At 44.5% G+C, this 17,161-nt stretch overlaps 2 protein-coding genes across 2 annotated transcripts; both read left to right on the top strand.

The window, feature by feature from the left end:
• Positions 1–5,259: 5,259 nt before the first annotated feature.
• LOC127752974 (uncharacterized) lies at positions 5,260–6,753 on the top strand. Its single transcript, XM_052278426.1, has 2 exons — positions 5,260–5,949; positions 6,048–6,753. The coding sequence occupies exons 1-2, from the start codon at positions 5,372–5,374 to the stop codon at positions 6,151–6,153; spliced, it is 684 nt and encodes a 227-aa protein (XP_052134386.1). The 5' UTR covers positions 5,260–5,371; the 3' UTR covers positions 6,154–6,753.
• A 662-nt stretch (positions 6,754–7,415) lies between these two features.
• LOC127752976 (uncharacterized) lies at positions 7,416–10,731 on the top strand. Its single transcript, XM_052278427.1, has 2 exons — positions 7,416–7,549; positions 9,265–10,731. Exon 2 carries the CDS (start codon positions 9,268–9,270, stop codon positions 9,892–9,894), a length of 627 nt encoding a protein of 208 aa, XP_052134387.1. The 5' UTR covers positions 7,416–7,549; positions 9,265–9,267; the 3' UTR covers positions 9,895–10,731.
• The last annotated feature ends 6,430 nt before the right edge of the window (positions 10,732–17,161 follow it).

The raw sequence follows: 17,161 nt of genomic DNA, 5'->3' as shown, positions 1-17,161 counted from the left end.
AGAGATAACAATAACAGAGCAGCAGCTGGTTTGTCATCTTCACTCACGCCGTGCTTCATATACACTGTGAGCTGAGCTTGCTAGCTATTCCTACTAGCTAGCCAGGCCCCGTTTGTCCTGATGCCATCCATTCACGTAAATTAAAGAGTAAATTGTTTTTCCTAACAAAGGTGTGAAGTTATATTTATAGAGTGGAAAAAAATTATAAGATTACAATATAAAGGTCGTAACCAGAAAAAAGAAAAAAAATATAAGTAGAGCCAATAACTCTTATCATTGCTTGATATTTTAGTAAGGTTATTTACACAAAATTTATTAGGTTTGCATGGAAAAATTAGTACTCTTCAGGTGTTAGTGAAAAAGTTACGAGGTTAATTAGCCAGACCAACAGATTGTACGTAGCTAGTATATGAATTTGTAAAATACTCGTTTTACTATCCGAACTTATTATGTCTCTGTGCAAACTAAGGCCACAGAATATTAACAAAGCTAATCCTCCTAATTTAAATGTTGATTATATTACTACATAATTAAATCCGAGCTACGAACATGTAGCACTATGTCCAAATTTGTAACCAGGAGTTGAGTGATGGTGTTAGGAGTTGTTTGGTTCACTACCACAGTTTGCCTCACCATGCCACAACTTAGGTTAGCCAAGTTCGACTAAGTTAGGCATCTGTTTGGTTCATGCCACACTTATGACAAGATTCCTTCATCATGATGTGGGTCCCACGTGTCATTGGCATGTAAAAGTGTGGCAAGCTTATTCTCCTATGGCTGAAGTGTGGCTTCGAATTTGTTGGCCACATGTTAGACATGTTAGCTAAATGAAGTATGATAAGTTTTAGTAATGTGGGTATACTAACCAAACAACCCCTTAGTGACAAGAATGCCACCTAGGCTTGCGTCTGTTCGGTAAAAAGTTCTATAAAGCCTAAGGATTGCATGGAGAAAATATAAAAATATTGAGATAGAACAAAGAATAATGAAACAGAAAATCAAGTTTATAAATATAGCATGTCTCAGTCTTATGTCCATTTCACGTGTGTACGTCATGTTCTAACCCACGTCTAACTTGATAAAGGTTGTTGTGTTGTGTCTTTTTTACCTTAGTTCGTACGGAGTATGTACCTTACAAACTCATACACCAAAATGATAGTTTTATAAATTGACATATTAATTAAATTACACCAACCTAACATATTTATATACCATCAAAATAATTTACTTTAAATTAAATACGATAATACCCATCATCTCAAATATAAAATACATTATAGTAACTTTTAGAAAGAGGGAGAGGGAGGGAGGGGGGCGCCTAATGGGCGATCGCTTAGCGAGCGATCCAGCGATCGGTCCCCCCTCCTTTCTCCCCTTCCTCCTCCCCTTCTTTTCCTATTACAGTACACCACAAAAAATTTTAAAAAAACAAAAAAGTTAGAAAAATTTATGTATAAAAAATTTGAATTCAAATTCAAATTTGAATCGGGTACGTAAACTTTTGACTTATACACTTTGGATCTATAAACTTTAGATGTATAGAAATACTATTGTTGACGAAAAATCGAACGCACCGGCCTGGGAGATCTACTTAGCTCCTGTGCAGGTCCAAAGGTTGATGAGATGCAGGCGTGCCAGTCAGTTTAATCCTGCAACTGACAAGATTTGCAAATAATAGATTAAACAGCCGATCGGCTAACAAGCCGATGGAGTAGTTCCAGCCGATAGCCGATAATAGCCGATGCCGATACCAGCCAATAGCGATAGGGTTTAAGCAATCGGCTATATGTCCTTGGTAGATAATGATATAAAGGCAATCGGCTGATGATAATATAATATAGTAATATAATCCAGTAGAAACCAATCGGCTAACAATATGAAATAGTAGAACAAATATTTATCCGAAGGTTAAAGCACACATCGACTGGAGGTCCGATGTCATAAGATCCACAAGATTAGATTAAACAGTGAAACCTTTGTTGCCATCGGCTAAATCCAACTTATATGTATATGCAATCCCTACAAGCCGATGCAACGTCCAGATAACTTATCGGCTAGCACCCCGATAAAATATTAGCATGAACCTATCGGCTTAACAAGACTTATATTATCAACAACAATCTAGTAGATCGAACCTAACCGATGCAGCACGAGATTGTATATGATAATCTAATACTCGATGAACCGATAGATCTGTCTAATGTGATGGATATAACAAATCTATTTAGAACAGCATTATGATTATAGAGATATATCGGCTAAGACAGGAGATCAGACCTAACCGAGACAGTCTCAACTAAACCGATGCGTCTCTAATCACAATGCAATTAGAGATAGAATTGAGATATCAGGTAGGCAAATATATCAACCAAACCAGAGCGATCCAAGAGATCAAATCGATGCAGCCTTGAACAACACCAACGTAGCCGACAGATTCACCAGGGCCCGACAGAATGTAGGACTTACCCCTTCGCTGGAGATCGAAAGCCGATGCAACCCTGCGTCAGGTGCCCAAGTTCCGCCGGAAGATAAGTAAAAACCTCAGGGAAGAGGGTGGTGATGCGCCGAGAGTATTATTGATCGATAGATTGATAGATTACATAAACCCCAGGTGTACATATTTATACCCATAGGGAGATACTAGTCCTTGTCGGACAGGAAAGAAACTAAAAAGGAAAAGATAAAGTCCTTATCGGACACTAAACACACTTTCCTAAAGATAAAAGGAAACTAACAAACTATGCCTAATTAATAGATAACTGTCATGTCGCATCTTTCTTGAACTCGAACTCTTCTATATAAGCTTCCTTTGATTGATCCGACTCCACCAAGAACACGACATCGTGGCGACTTGACTCCCATCGGCTGATTCTAGAACTTTGAAGCCGATATTGACTCTAAACCGATGGTAACTTTGGGCTTACCAAATTTCACTATTAACAATTATATATAGAAAATATTTGAATTATTTGAATTCAAATTCAAATTTGAATCGGGTCTATAAACTTTAGGTGTATAAACTTTAGATGTATAGAAATACTATATATGAAAAATATTTGAATTCAAATTCAAATTTGAATCGGATATAATTCAAATTCAAATTTGAATCGGATATATAAACTTTAGGTGTATAAACTTTAGATGTATAGAAATACTATATATAAAAAGTATTTGAATTCAAATTCAAATTTGAATCGGATATATAAACTTTTGATTTATAAACTTTTGGTCTCTAAACTTTAGATGTGTAAACTTGAGGTGTATAAATTTTAGGTGCATAAATTTACTAAAATAGAAAAGTAATACGGTGTAAAAAAATAAACCAGGTGGAGATATGGAGAGGGAGGGGGAGGGGGGAACCGATCGCTCTGGGCGATCGCTCGCCCAGTACCGGAAAGGGAGAGAGAAGGGGGGGGGGGGGGCAAGGGCATACGAGATCGAAATGACCCAGGAGAGCTTCGATCATGATCATCATGCGGATGCCGATAGGTTTGGACATTTCGATGGATGGGTGCTTTGCATGTGCGCCGCAATTACAAGCGCCCTGGTCCGTCCATGCATACACCTTTGCATCCATAATTAACTTAATCACTTGTCGCCTTCTCGAGCCAATTATATATGTGTTGTGTTTTATGAAAGAAAATTAAATTTCCAATACAAGGTAGTATCTATTTTTCTTTTTTAACTTGGCGTTTGGTTAATTCAAAACTAAACTAACGAAACGTCAAATTAAAAAAGAAAAAGAGATACTACTTTGTAAATAAAAGCAAAATTAAAAGGGCTAGACTAGTAGTGGCTTATCTTACTGTCTGTAATGTGTAAAAGTTGAATGTTTGCCATACCCATGGAAAAATTAAGAAAGATGGAGGGGGAGCAAATGTATATACCCAAGTGATATCTGGCTATATATATATATATATATATATATATATATATATATATATATATATATATATATATATATATATATATATATATATATATATATCTATCTATATATATATATATATCTCTCTCTCTCTCTATCTCTATCTGTATGTGTGTGTGTGTCTCTCTGTATCTCTCTCTGTCTATCTCTCTCTCTCTCTGTCTGTCTGTCTCTCTCTGTGTGCCTCTCTCTCTCTCTGTCTGTCTCTCTCTGTCTCTGTCTCTGTCTCTCTGTCTGTCTCTCTCTGTCTATGTATATGTGTATATATGTGTATATATGTATATATATATCTATGCATATATGTGTATATATGTATATATATACATATATATGTATATATTTATATATATATATATACATATGTAAATATATCTATATACATGTATATGTAAATATATGTATATACACGTATATATATACATATATATATATATACATATATACATATATATATACATATATACATATATATATATGTGTGTGTGTGTATGTATGTATGTATGTATGTATGTGTATATATATATATATATATATATATATATATATATATATATATATATATATATATATATATATATATATATATGTATGTATATATATATATATGTATGTATATATCCTATTTATAACTCTTTCGTTGTTGAATAATTGACAATTTAACCAGACCATTAATTAATTGTTTCAAAATATATACTTATCTTGAACATGCTTTCATTAGTAAAAATTGCAATTTTGCCCCATACTTATATTTTGGTTCAGCCCTTTCCTGCACCTCCACTTTATTTAGTTCATTAATTGAATTGCCTAACAATTGACAAGGGCAAATTGATCCTAAATTTTGAGCTAAATTGTTGCATTGTTCCACATGACATGTTACGTACGGTCAAAATGTCTATTACTATTGAAGAAGGATGGGAGTAACATGTTTTAATACTCCAATTAATATGTTATGAGACCGTGTTAGATATATCCATTAAAATGTATAACTATATAGTATATGTCTTTGTATTTTTAACCAAAAAGAAAAAAAAATAAAACTGTTAAAGTTTATGCGTCCACGGAGAGGATGAATTATTTTATTAGCAAGAAACAAGAAGAAAAAAACAAGGAAAGAAATACATTACATACAATTGGCTAGATGCAGTGATTACAAGCAGCAGCAGCAGCAAGTGCATTTGGCTGGATGGAGACTTGGAGAAAGGTAGTACTCCAGTGTGGAGTAGAAAGAAACCAGCAGCGGAGGCCAACAAAACCGAGGGCATGGACGGCCGCGTGTACTACGGGACGGCCGCTTCACGTGCTCCCCCCAGCCGACTGCCTCACGCCGTCAATCTCGCCGTCACCTGCTTCTTCTCCTCTATAAAACTCACACTCACCCCGCCGGCGAGCTCAAGCTCAAGCTCAGCCTCAGCGATCGACAAGTAAGTAGATCCAAATCCATCCATGGAAGCCACCGGCACACGGCTGACGCGCTCCGCCTCCCTCTCCCCACGCCTCCGCCGCTCCCCCACAGCCTTGTGCGTCTCCCCGCGCAGCATGCATCATCATCATCAGCAGCAGCAGCAGAGCCTCCGCCGCGCCACCTCCGACGCCGACATCGCCAGATCCGCGCCCGCGACGGCATCATCGCCGCTGCCCCTCCTCCTCCGCGACATCCTGGAGGAGGACGTGGTCGTGGTGGTGGACGGCGCCGGGCGCGGCAAGGGCAACGACGACGACGACAAGACGTCCGGGCGCGGCGGAGGCGGCGGCGGGCACATGGACATGGGGGAGTACTACCGGCGGGTTCTGAGGGTGGAGCCGGAGAACCCGCTGGTGCTGCGCAACTACGGGAGGTACCTGCAGGAGGTGGAGGGCGACCTGGGCGGCGCGGAGGAGTGCTACGCCAGGGCGCTGCTGGCCTCCCCCGACGACGGCGACCTGCTCAGCCTCTACGGCCAGCTACTGTGGGAGACGAGTCAGGACAAGGACCGCGCCGCCGCCTACCTGGAGCGCGCCGTCCAGGCCGCGCCCGATGACTGGTACTAATTATTACTACTAAATTTGCTGATTGATTGATTAAAGACAGAGAATCAAACAATTAACGAAACGGTTGGATTTGATGCGTGCGTGCGTGCAGCTACGTGCTTGGATCGTACGCGAGTTTCCTGTGGGACGCGGAAGAGGATGAAGACGACGAAGCAGAGGATGAGATGAAACCGCCGCTGGTGCCGGCGTCCTGCTAACCCAACCCGGCGTTTGCCTTTGCTTGTGTACATATGAGAGCTTGCTTTTGTCAAAGGCAGATCGAGACACGATCCATCCTGGTGTGCCTGCCTGCCTGCCTGCGCTTGTACAAATTAATTACTAGCACATCGATCCTTGCTCCATCAGTTTGCTTCTTCTGTACATACTCCAGTAGCTAGCGCCTTCTTGATGATGGATCGTTGGCTACATCCATCGTCAATACACACACTGATGAACACCAGAGATCAATTCAACTGCAGTGCAAGCCAGGGCGCGCGGCGGCGAGCAGATCGAGCAAATTGGAAGATGCAAATCAGGGCGCCGAGCAGAGCAGAGCAGCTCAGTTCAAGTGCGGACGGACGGCTGGATGATTCATCCACACCGCACCACACTTTGCACATGGATAACCAGACTTGTTGCTTCTTTATGTGACGCCTCATAATAAATTCACTCTGCTAATTAATTATACTCGAGTCAAATGCTAGCTACTACTACCTCTTTCAAGCTAGTTTCATTTCATCTCCCTCCTCACTGCCAGGATGTATTCCTTCCTAATTGTATTGTATTGTATACTCCTACAATACAACTTTTGTTTTCTATTTCCATGTCCATCCATTAATACATCCATCCGTTGGGATATTGGTGTGAGTGAGATCATCCATCGCACAACACAGCATATTCAGCATACTCTTTCAAGTTGTTGGTTCGATCGAGCAAGAATTTATGTTGGGCTTACGTGAGGGCAGGCCACACACTCGGCCCAGGCGTCGTCCTGGATCGGAACGAGGTTCATGTTGACCATTATGGGCCGTGCATCCTCTTCCCTTAATCCTTCCAGCCCGGCCCATGTATGACTCCTACTGTTGGATCCATGGTGTTGGTCGCACGCGTATCTCCTTCCATTGACACCTGGACGGGGTTGGCGACCGCACAGATCCACGCTCACGCACGCGTTGTCGTTGTTACGAATATTATCTCCATGGGAAGATAAGATTCTAACTTGTGTACCAATCCAAATCGGATTTAGAGATAAAACCGTTCTTATCTCTAACACTCCCTCTACCTATAAATAGAGGGGCCGGGGTGTCCATCATTGTACACACAGATTAATAAAGAGAGAGCTCCATCCCTATATCCTGTGTCCATTGTCTCCTGTGGAGTGATTGTTTGGAAAGGGATATGGGATTCTACATCTTCTCGCGCCCCATCTTCTACGAGAGGGAAGGGAGCGGATCTGGGCGATCCGTTGACGTAGCCGTTCACAACACGTTATCAGCAGCTCTACCACTGGGCTGACGTTGACGAGTTGCTACGACAAGATCTGCCACCTCGTCACCGCAATCGACTCGCCACTGCTTCGAGTCCCACTGCGCCGATCAATCTACGATAAAAATTGTTGGTTGCAATTAGTAGATTGATTAGGTTTTCTTGCCTTTCATCATGTTTTTGATGCAATAATAGCAGTAGATTGGTTTTTCCTGCACATGATCTAGCAGTAGATTAATTTCCTGTTTTAGATATATTTGCATCTATTGCTTTATGATGAAAACCGGAAGAAAACCGTGTGTTCTAATTGGAAAATTGACCGGATGCCTGTTTTGGGACCGAACCCGGTTCGGCTGGGCCGAACCGGTTGTCCTCGCGTACGCCCCCAAATCCCCCCGCATCCCTCAATTTCTCTCTCTCAGCCATCTACCTCGCCGGAGCCACGCCGGGAGCACGCGAGCCGCCGCCGGACCACCCACGTCGATGGGTTTTGGTGCCGCGTCGGGTGGCCGCCGCTCGCCGTTGCTGATGGAACGCCACCGACCCTCGCGTCGGCGCCATTGCGGGAAACCACCTACGACGAGGCAGACCAACACCCCATGTCGCCGCCGCCACAGGACCTAATGCCGAGGACGGGCAGCCGCCGCCGTCAACCTCTTGCCGACGCGCCTTGAGCCGTGGTAGGAGGAGGATGGGACGACCGGCCGCCGACTTCGGATTAGCTTCCGCCGGGACGCCATGGCCGGACGCGATCGGTTGCCGCCGCTGGTGTTTTGGCCGTCGACGTCGAGCACGCTCCGCCGCCATCTTCTGGACGTGTGGGTCGTGGCGGAGCTCCGCCGGACGTCGCCAAACCACCGCCGCACCGAACGCCGCTCGGGAGCGACACCGCCGCCGCCGTCTTGCCGCCGGGCGAAGATGGGTCGTCGGCCGGAGTCCTCGCCGTGCGCCGCCTCAATCCCCTCCGGCACTGACAGTCGGCGCCTTCCGTCGCCGCCACCGTGCCTCTCCGGCCGGCTGGCTGGGCGACGGGTGCCGGTGGGGAGAGGGGAAACCCTAATCCCCTCTCACCCCCTCCTCTTGCGGTTCCTCATTGGGCCGGCTGGGCCGGCCTGCTCTCTCCTCGGACCGACCGCAATGGCCCATCAGATCGAGACAGCCCACACAAAGGAATCTATAAATAGTAAATTAGAAATTCTAATGGACCTAGAGTGTAGCATTCGGTCCAATAGGATATTTGGGCCGCTACCGTAAAAACCGACCCAATAAGACCGTAAACCGAACGGCGTTTCGGCCCGGTTATTCTAATCTACTGAAAATTTGCGTATAAATCCCTTCGGATGGTTGATTTTACGCCTAAAGTTCACTGTTGAAAGTAATTTTTTACTTTTTGGACCCTTTTTTTTTCCTTTGTGTACATAGGCTACAACTTTGTAGTTTAGGCCTTGTTCTAGTTGGTTTTTTTGCATGTGAGTCCCTGGACTCGTTAACAACCATGTAATGGTGTTTTTAAGCAATTTAATTGCTTTTAACTCTGATGCAACTCCAACTAAAATCTAGATAAGGTTTCTAGATTAATGCTTCCATAAAATTGTGCTCACCTAGTGTAAGTGACCCCTCCCCTGAAGCATTATTTGGGTTTATTTTCTTGCATATGTAATGTTTTCTGTGGGCATAATTCTTGATATTAAATGCCATAAGGCCAATAATAATCACAGAAAATCAACAAATGCAAGACAAACTCCGGGAAAATACCAGTAATTACATATGACTATGCTACTTTGTTCTGTGACTTTGTTTTCATGCAAGTTAACCCGACGTTGGTTTTTTTGCATGTTAAACAGGCCATGTCTGATGCGGATTACGCCAAAGAGTTCCCCATCCTCACCGTTAACGGTGGGAACTACCGGACCTGGTCCATGGACTGTGAAATCAACCTTACCGCGATGGAACTGTCAGAATCCATCCGACGGCAAGGAGCCGGTGTTGCCCCGCTTCCCATGCCGAAGCGGGCAAAGGCACTTGCGTTCATCAGGAAGCACATTCACGAGGACCTCAAGGCTGAGTACCTCGAGCTGCGTGAGCCTCTCCAGCTGTGGGAGGCCCTGAGAGAACGGTACACCGCGGAGAAGACTGCTATTCTCCCGAAGGCTAGAGTGGAATGGGCTCAGCTTCGGTTCTGTGATTTCAAGACCGTGGAAAGCTACAACAGTGCCGTGCATCGCATCATCAGCAAACTTCGTTTCTGTAACCAAGTTGTGACAAACGAAGACATGATTGAAAAGACTCTTGACACATTCCACCCCAAGAATTCCATGATGCAGGAGCAGTACCGTGAGGCTAAGTACACTAAGTACTCCAAGCTCATTCAGTCGTTGTTAAACGCTGAAGTCCACAGTAAACTTCTGATGACCAACTTCAACAATCGTCCTGTTGGTTCACAGCCTATTCCAGAGGCTCACGTTGTTCATTAGAAGGGTAACAACTCTGGACAAGGTTCCTCCAAGGGGAAGGGATCCGGTAGCCGCACACTGCCTAATGGAAGACACTTCAAGAGGGTCGTCAAGAGGGGCAAGAAGCCCCGCAGTTGCAAGGGTCGCAAGGGCAACCCGGCGAGTGGCGCTGCTGACGATGCTAGTGGAGGATCCCAACAGGGCGGTGAGGGTTGCTACCGTTGTGGCTCAAAGAAGCATTGGGCACGCAATTGCAACACAGAACCTCACCTCATTTAGATGTACCAGGATTGGAAGAAGAAGCAGGGGCCGGAAAATCACTTTGTTAAAGTGACTGGAACTGATACCCCTCCTGCTGATGCTCCCATGGAGGTTGATCCCAAGACTGCTGCTGCAGCTGATAACAACATTGGGGATGACGACATTGACCTCGGGGAATTCGACCGGGACGGCGAGACCGATGACCTCATGAATGAGGACATACATGGGGACATGCAGTGGTTCCCAAATTATCAGATATGTGTCTTAAGTCTAGGCTATCATGTGTTAGTATGATTTAGCTCATCATACTGAGTCAGTGTGATTTATTTTTCAGAACATTGAGTCATCTATGTAATAATGATGCTTTAGCAAAGCATCCTGGTCAGTGTGTTTAGGATGGTCCTTTGCATTAATAAAGTTTTCCCGTTGAGTTATGTTTGGCCTTTGTCTTGTTCTATGTTCTTGCTTTTCATTCTTTCATTTAACTTGAAATAATGTAATCTCTCATATAGAACAAGCGTAGTACAATCCAATGGAGCCTGAGACGTGCTTGGTTGATAGCGCGGCAACGCACACGATACTACGGGAGACTAAGTACTTCACGACACTGCATAAGAGGGATGAGAACATCCTCACCATTGCTGGGAGTAATGGTCGCATAGTTGGCTCAGGGAAAGCCATAGTCGTCCTCCCTATGGGTACAAGGATCTTCATTGAAGAAGCGTTCCTATACCCAAGTGCTGAACGCACACTCCTTACCTTTAAGGATATTCGTCGCTGCGGTTACCAGCTTGCCACAACCCGTGAAGGAGGAGAAGAATTTCTCTTCATGACATCGTCTGAGGGCGATGAGACCACGGTGGTTGAGAAAATGCCAGGGAGCTCCGATGGACTGTACTACACTAAGATAAAACCCCCAGATGAATACGTTGCGATGCAGACCATCTTTAAGAACCCAAAGTCTTTCAGAATCTGGCATGAGAGATTAGGTCATCCTGGATTGACTATGATGCGAAAATAGTCACAAGCTCACTAGGTCATAGCATAAACACTAAAAACTTCCCTAAGGAGTTCGTGTGTCCCGCTTGTGCAATGGGAAAGCTGATTATTCGACCCTCCTTCGAGAAGTTGAAGGTCGAACCCCTCAGGTTCTTGGATAGAATCCAAGGGGATATCTGTGGGCCTATTAACCCTTGGTCAGGGCCATTCAGATATTTCATGGTGTTGATAGATGCTTCTACAAGGTGGAGCCATGTATGCTTGTTGTCTACGAGGAATCACGCTTTTGCCAAATTCATCGTATAAATCATCCGTCTGTGTGCCGAGTTCCTCGAGAACCGCATTAAAATGATTCGGATGGATAATGCGGGTGAATTCACATCAAAGGCATTCAATGACTATTGTATGGCCTTGGGCATTAATGTAGAGCATTCAGTTCCCCATGTTCACACTCAGAATGGACTTGCTGAGTCACTGATTAAAAGGATCAAATTAATTGCTAGACCGTTGCTACAGGGTAGCAATTTACCCACTACGTGTTGGGGCCATGCAGTATTGCACGCTGCAAAGCTAATCCAGTATAGACCGTCTGCATATCACTCTGCTTCACCCCATCAACTGGCGCATGGTCAAGAGCCGGTGGTTTCCCATCTGCGAAAGTTCGGTTGTGCTGTGTATTTGCCGATCTCACCACCCCAGCGTGCAGCAATGGGACCGCACCGTAAGGTGGGGGTCTATGTGTGAATCTCTGTCCATAATCTACTACTTGGAGCCTAAAATTGGGGATCTGTTTACGGCTCGGTACGCTGATTGCATCTTTGATGAAGAGCATTTTCCGGCATTAGGGGGAGGAAAGTACCTCGACTCTAAGGAATGCCGTGAAATAGAATGGAACTCAAGTAGTATCCATACTCATGACCCGCATTCGCCAGATGCTGAACAAGAAGTTCAACGTATTATACACCTTCAGAACTTAGCTAATGATCTACCAGATGCTTTTACTGATCTAAGAGGAGTGTCGAAGTCGCATATCCCTGCGGCAAATGCACCGGAGAGAGTAGAGATACCCATGGAGGGAGACTTTACTCCAGCCCCTAAGCCTAGGAAAAGGGGGAGAGACCCGGATGGTCCGATTCAGGCTAAGCGGAGACGTCCGCAAGAGCTGAACACGGTACCGCTCGCATCACGCTCCCATTCAATAGTCTCAAAGGAGATCCGTCCTGGGGACGGACGCCAAAACGACAAAACGCCTAGTAGACTAGCGTGCGCACCTAGTCTAACTGGTGCATCGGAACCCTCTCCTGTTTTGGGAAACCAGGATGAGGAAATGAGTGAAGAAATTGCCACAGATTATGCCATCACGGGAGAATTGTATAATCGGAAGACTACACATGTCGACATAAATTTTGTCTCCAAGATCGCTAAAATAGTGGATCATGATCTTGAACCTAAGTCCATGGCAGAGTGCAGAAAGCGCTCAGATTGGGTCAAATGGAAAGAAGCGATTGAGACATAATTACGCTCGCTTGCTAAGAGGCGTGTCTTCAGGCCGGTAAGCCTGACACCCCCCACTGTGCACCCTGTTGGGTACAAGTGGGTTTTCGTCCAGAAGCGGAACGAAAACAATGAGGTGGTGAGATATAAAGCGAAGCTTGTAGCACAAGGGTTCACGCAGAGACTCGGCATCGATTATGATGAAACTTACTCCCCAGTGATGAGTGGCATAACGTTCCGATACTTAATGTCTATGGCAGCTGGCATGGAATTGACAATGCAGTTGATGGATGTGGTGACCGCATATCTGTATGGATCGTTGGATTCGGAGATTCACATGCGAGTCCCTGACAGGTTGAAGGTCCCGGACAAAGCAAATCGCAACATGTACAGTGTGAAATTAGAAAGATCGTTGTATGGGTTGAAACAGTCTGGTCGTATGTGGTACAACCGACTGAGTGACTTCCTTTTGGGGAAAGGATATGTCAATAGTGAGGATTGTCCCTGCGTGTCCATCAGAAAGTCACAGAGTGGTTTCTGTATCATCTCAGTCTATGTCGATGATTTGAACATCATTGGCCACGTAGAGGACATTGAGGAGGCGACTGCCTATCTCAAGACGGAGTTTGAGATGAAAGACTTGGGTCAAACCAAGTTCTGCTTGGGCCTTCAGGTCGAGCATCTCCCGAACGGGATTTTAGTGCACCAGTCGACCTATACTAAAAAGGTCCTTGAGAGATTTAACATGTCAAAGGCTCATCCTTTGAAGACATCCATGGTTGTGAGATCCCTTGATAGGGATAAAGACCCATTCCGTCCTAGGAGTGAAACTGAGGAAGAGTTGGGACTGGAAATCCCATACTTAAGCACCATTGGAGCACTGATGTACCTTGCGAACTGCACCAGGCCTGATATTGCGTTCGCGGTAAATCTTCTAGCAAGATACAGTGCGTCTCCTACAAGGAAACATTGGGTTGGCGTTAAGACAGTACTCAGGTACCTCCAGGGTACGCAAGATCTCGGCCTCTTCTTTCCAAGGCAACGAGACTTAACCATGGTGGGCTATGTAGATGCAGGATATCTGTCTGATCCCCCATAATGCCCGATCTCAAACTGGTTTTGTATTTCTCTGTGGTGGTACAGCCATTTCGTGGCGGTCTAATAAACAGACCTTGGTAGCGACGTCTACAAACCACTCAGAGATCATTGCACTATATGAAGCCACACGTGAGTGTGCATGGCTTAGAAGGATGACTCACCATATTGAACGGTCTTGTGGTTTGAGTATCTCCAATGCCCCCACGATTATCTATGAAGATAATGCAACATATGTCGCACAGATGCAACTAGCCTATGTTAAGAACAATATGACGAAGCATATTGCTCCTAAATTCTTCTATTCTCATGAGCTTTAGAAGCAAGGTGAGGTGAAGATCCTGTAGTCCAAGTCATGTGACAATTTGGTAGATTTGTTTACTAAGTCTCTCCCAGCATGTACTTTCCAAAAATTCGTTAGAGACATTGGGATGAGAAGACTTAGAGACTTGCAGGGTTCAGGGGGAGAGAAACCCCTGAATTTGGCCTAGTTAGTGGACAGGTGAGTTCACAACGTTGTACTCTTTTCCTTAGTTGAGTGGAGCTTGCGATCCTCACAAAGGTTTTTAATGAGGCAACGGTGTACTCTTTCTCCTAGCCTTTTTCCCACAGGGTTTTGGTAGGAGTTTTGATGAGGCATAAGTTGGTCGTGGATAGGTCCAAGGGGGAGTGTTACGAATATTATCTCCATGGGGAGATAAGATTTTAACTTGTGGACCAATCCGAATCGGTTTTAGAGATAAAACCGTTCTTATCTCTAAGACTCCCTCTACCTATAAATAGAGGGGCAGGGGTGCCCATCATTGTACACACAATCATTGATTAATAAAGAGAGAGCTCCACCCCTATATCCTTTGTCCATTGTCTCCTATGGTGTGATTGTTTGGGAAGGGATACGGGATTCTACATCTTCTCGCGCGCCATCTTCTGCAGGAGGGAAGGGAGCGGATCTGGGCGATCCATTGACGTAGCCGTTCTACAACAGTCGTGTCCCTCGCACGCATTTCATCACAAGAAATTGGACATTCTGCCACTACCAAAAGAGAGAGTTTCGCTATTTTGCCGATTGTATTCATTAAAATGCTACCCCCAACCAAGCATTTGTTTTGCCATATTCACCATTTCACTCCATTTCCACCAATTTTTGCACCTGGGTTGACCAAAATACCCTTTCTTCTAGCTCAGCTCTTCTCTTTTTGGCCACTCATCGAGCTCTAGAAAGGGGATCCAGGCGCGTCCAATGGCGGTAGGGGAGTAGCATGACGGACAACGGCCTCATCCGGTACGTCCGGCACGGCCTCGATGACGCCGCTGGCGGTAGGGTCACCACCTCCCCCTCCACCGCTGCAACCGAGGGTGGTGTTGTCACCTCGCAGCCGTCGTGCCCGCCTCGGCCCCAAACCAACCGCCCGCCACTATGGCGTCAGCCGCGTTGGCCATGGGGTTCCAGCTCCAGCGCCGCCGTCACCACCGCCGCATCCGATGGTGCTTCGGCCTCCACTGCCTCTCGCCCACCGTGACCATCGCGCCCGCCTTTGCCGTATGGGCTGCCTCTTCGAGAGCCCGGAGACGGAGGCTGCGGCCGGCACCACCGACGCTGGATCGAGCTCCGCCGCCGCATCCGCCTCTCATGGCCGCTTCCTCAGCTCGACGAGTGGCCAAGAAGAGAGAAGGGCTGAGCTAGAAGAAGCTACCTAAAGGGGTATTTTGGTCAGCCCGGGTGCAAAAAAATGGTGAAAATGGAATAAAATGGCGAATATGGCAAAACAAATGCTTCGCATCGCTTGGGGGTGGCATTTTATCGAATCAAATCGGCGGAATGGCATTATAGCGAAACCCTCTTTTGGTAGCGGTAGAATGTCCAATTTCTCTTTCATCACCATTCTCCGCTCCAATGATGTATGTGCTCGGGGTGGGTCCTTTCTTCTCATGGACCGCATCCACATTCCACGCATAACATATACTAAAACCTCCCCTTGCTTAAGTGTCGTGACTCCTTGGAGGAGATGAAGATAAAGATAAAGATTAAGTGCTTCACGTAAAACGAGGTGGTAATAATGTGTGATTAATTGAGTTTTAATTATTACAAACTTGAAAAATAGATTAATCAGATATTTTAGAACAATTTTCATATAGAAAGTTTTCGCACGAAACACCATTTATCAGTTTGAAAAGCGTGCCATTTTTATCCAAAATTTTTAGTGGATTCGAACGGGGATCTAGACGGACAAAAAACTTCTATAGCATCACATGGCACCTCTTGTATCCCCGCGGAATTTTGCTCGGGGTCCTAGCGCTAACACGAATATTACAGCACTTATACCTTCTAAACCGTATCAGGTGCGGTGCCACTTATACCATGCATGCATGGATCTCATGGACCATGTCCACACAACAACAAACACCTCCAGGTGAGATTCACTGACTATAGTTGACTAATCACCACTCTTAACACTAGCTAACAACACGTCCTCCTTCAACCTTCTACTACTAATTAATCATCTCACTATCGTGTCATCCCCTACACCCTTCTTACTAGCAAACCTTGTCATTAACTAATCTCTCACTTGCGGCGAGGCCCACTGTTTATTTGACTTTTTTCTTTTGTTCTTCTTTTCTTACCTATATTATTGCACTAAATTTCTAATGTGATGACATGTTCAACCTACGTCAAAATGTTCCTCTTAATGCTTTTCTTTCTTTCTATTCACATCAATCCACCTCTATGACCTCACATATATACATGGTTTCTGCTTACGTGCTATTGTGATCCAAAAATGTAATCAAATGTATCAACGAAGATTTACCAAATTAGGGAGAAGCGTTTTAAGGACTTGTTTGATTAATCCCTCTCAAAAAAAATTTAAAGAAAATTTATTCTATATCTATTATGGTGTTAAATTATTTTTCTCAATCCTGACCCTCGAATCCCTCTATATTAAGAATTAAACAGACAAACAAGATCTAAAGGAGCTGCAACGGAACACTATGCCCCTCCTAGAAAATGATATCCATAGATAAGATAAAATTACGATAAAACACATAAGATTACAAAAATGACCCATTTCAAGATAAAGTTTAATATATTGGATCATATTATTATGCTAGATAAAAACATTGCTTCTTTATTTGCTGACTCTCGTTCGATAGAAAAATCAAAAGAGAGTTCTTATACATTTTCTACTATCCAATTCGAATCAAGATTATGCTATATGTTTCTTCCTTCTGACTCCAGCAATATCTGATTGAGAGAATGTGGTGGTGACCCCTCCTGATTTAGATCTTTGGTTGAGCAGGGACAAAATGAGGGTTAGATAAAGAGGGTGAGTTTAGAGGGAGATTAAGGTGAGATCTAGAGGCTTAACGGCGGTGGTGCTGTCGGTAATAGCCAAAGATGAGGAAGGGATGGACGATACAAAATTAAGGCAAAATTTGTGTA

The sequence above is a fragment of the Oryza glaberrima genome, chromosome 10, assembly GCF_000147395.1.
Source record: "Oryza glaberrima chromosome 10, OglaRS2, whole genome shotgun sequence".
In the NCBI taxonomy this organism is placed as follows: Eukaryota; Viridiplantae; Streptophyta; class Magnoliopsida; order Poales; family Poaceae; genus Oryza; species Oryza glaberrima.
Note: the sequence above shows the minus strand (reverse complement) of the source record. Positions and strands in the feature narration are given on the sequence as shown.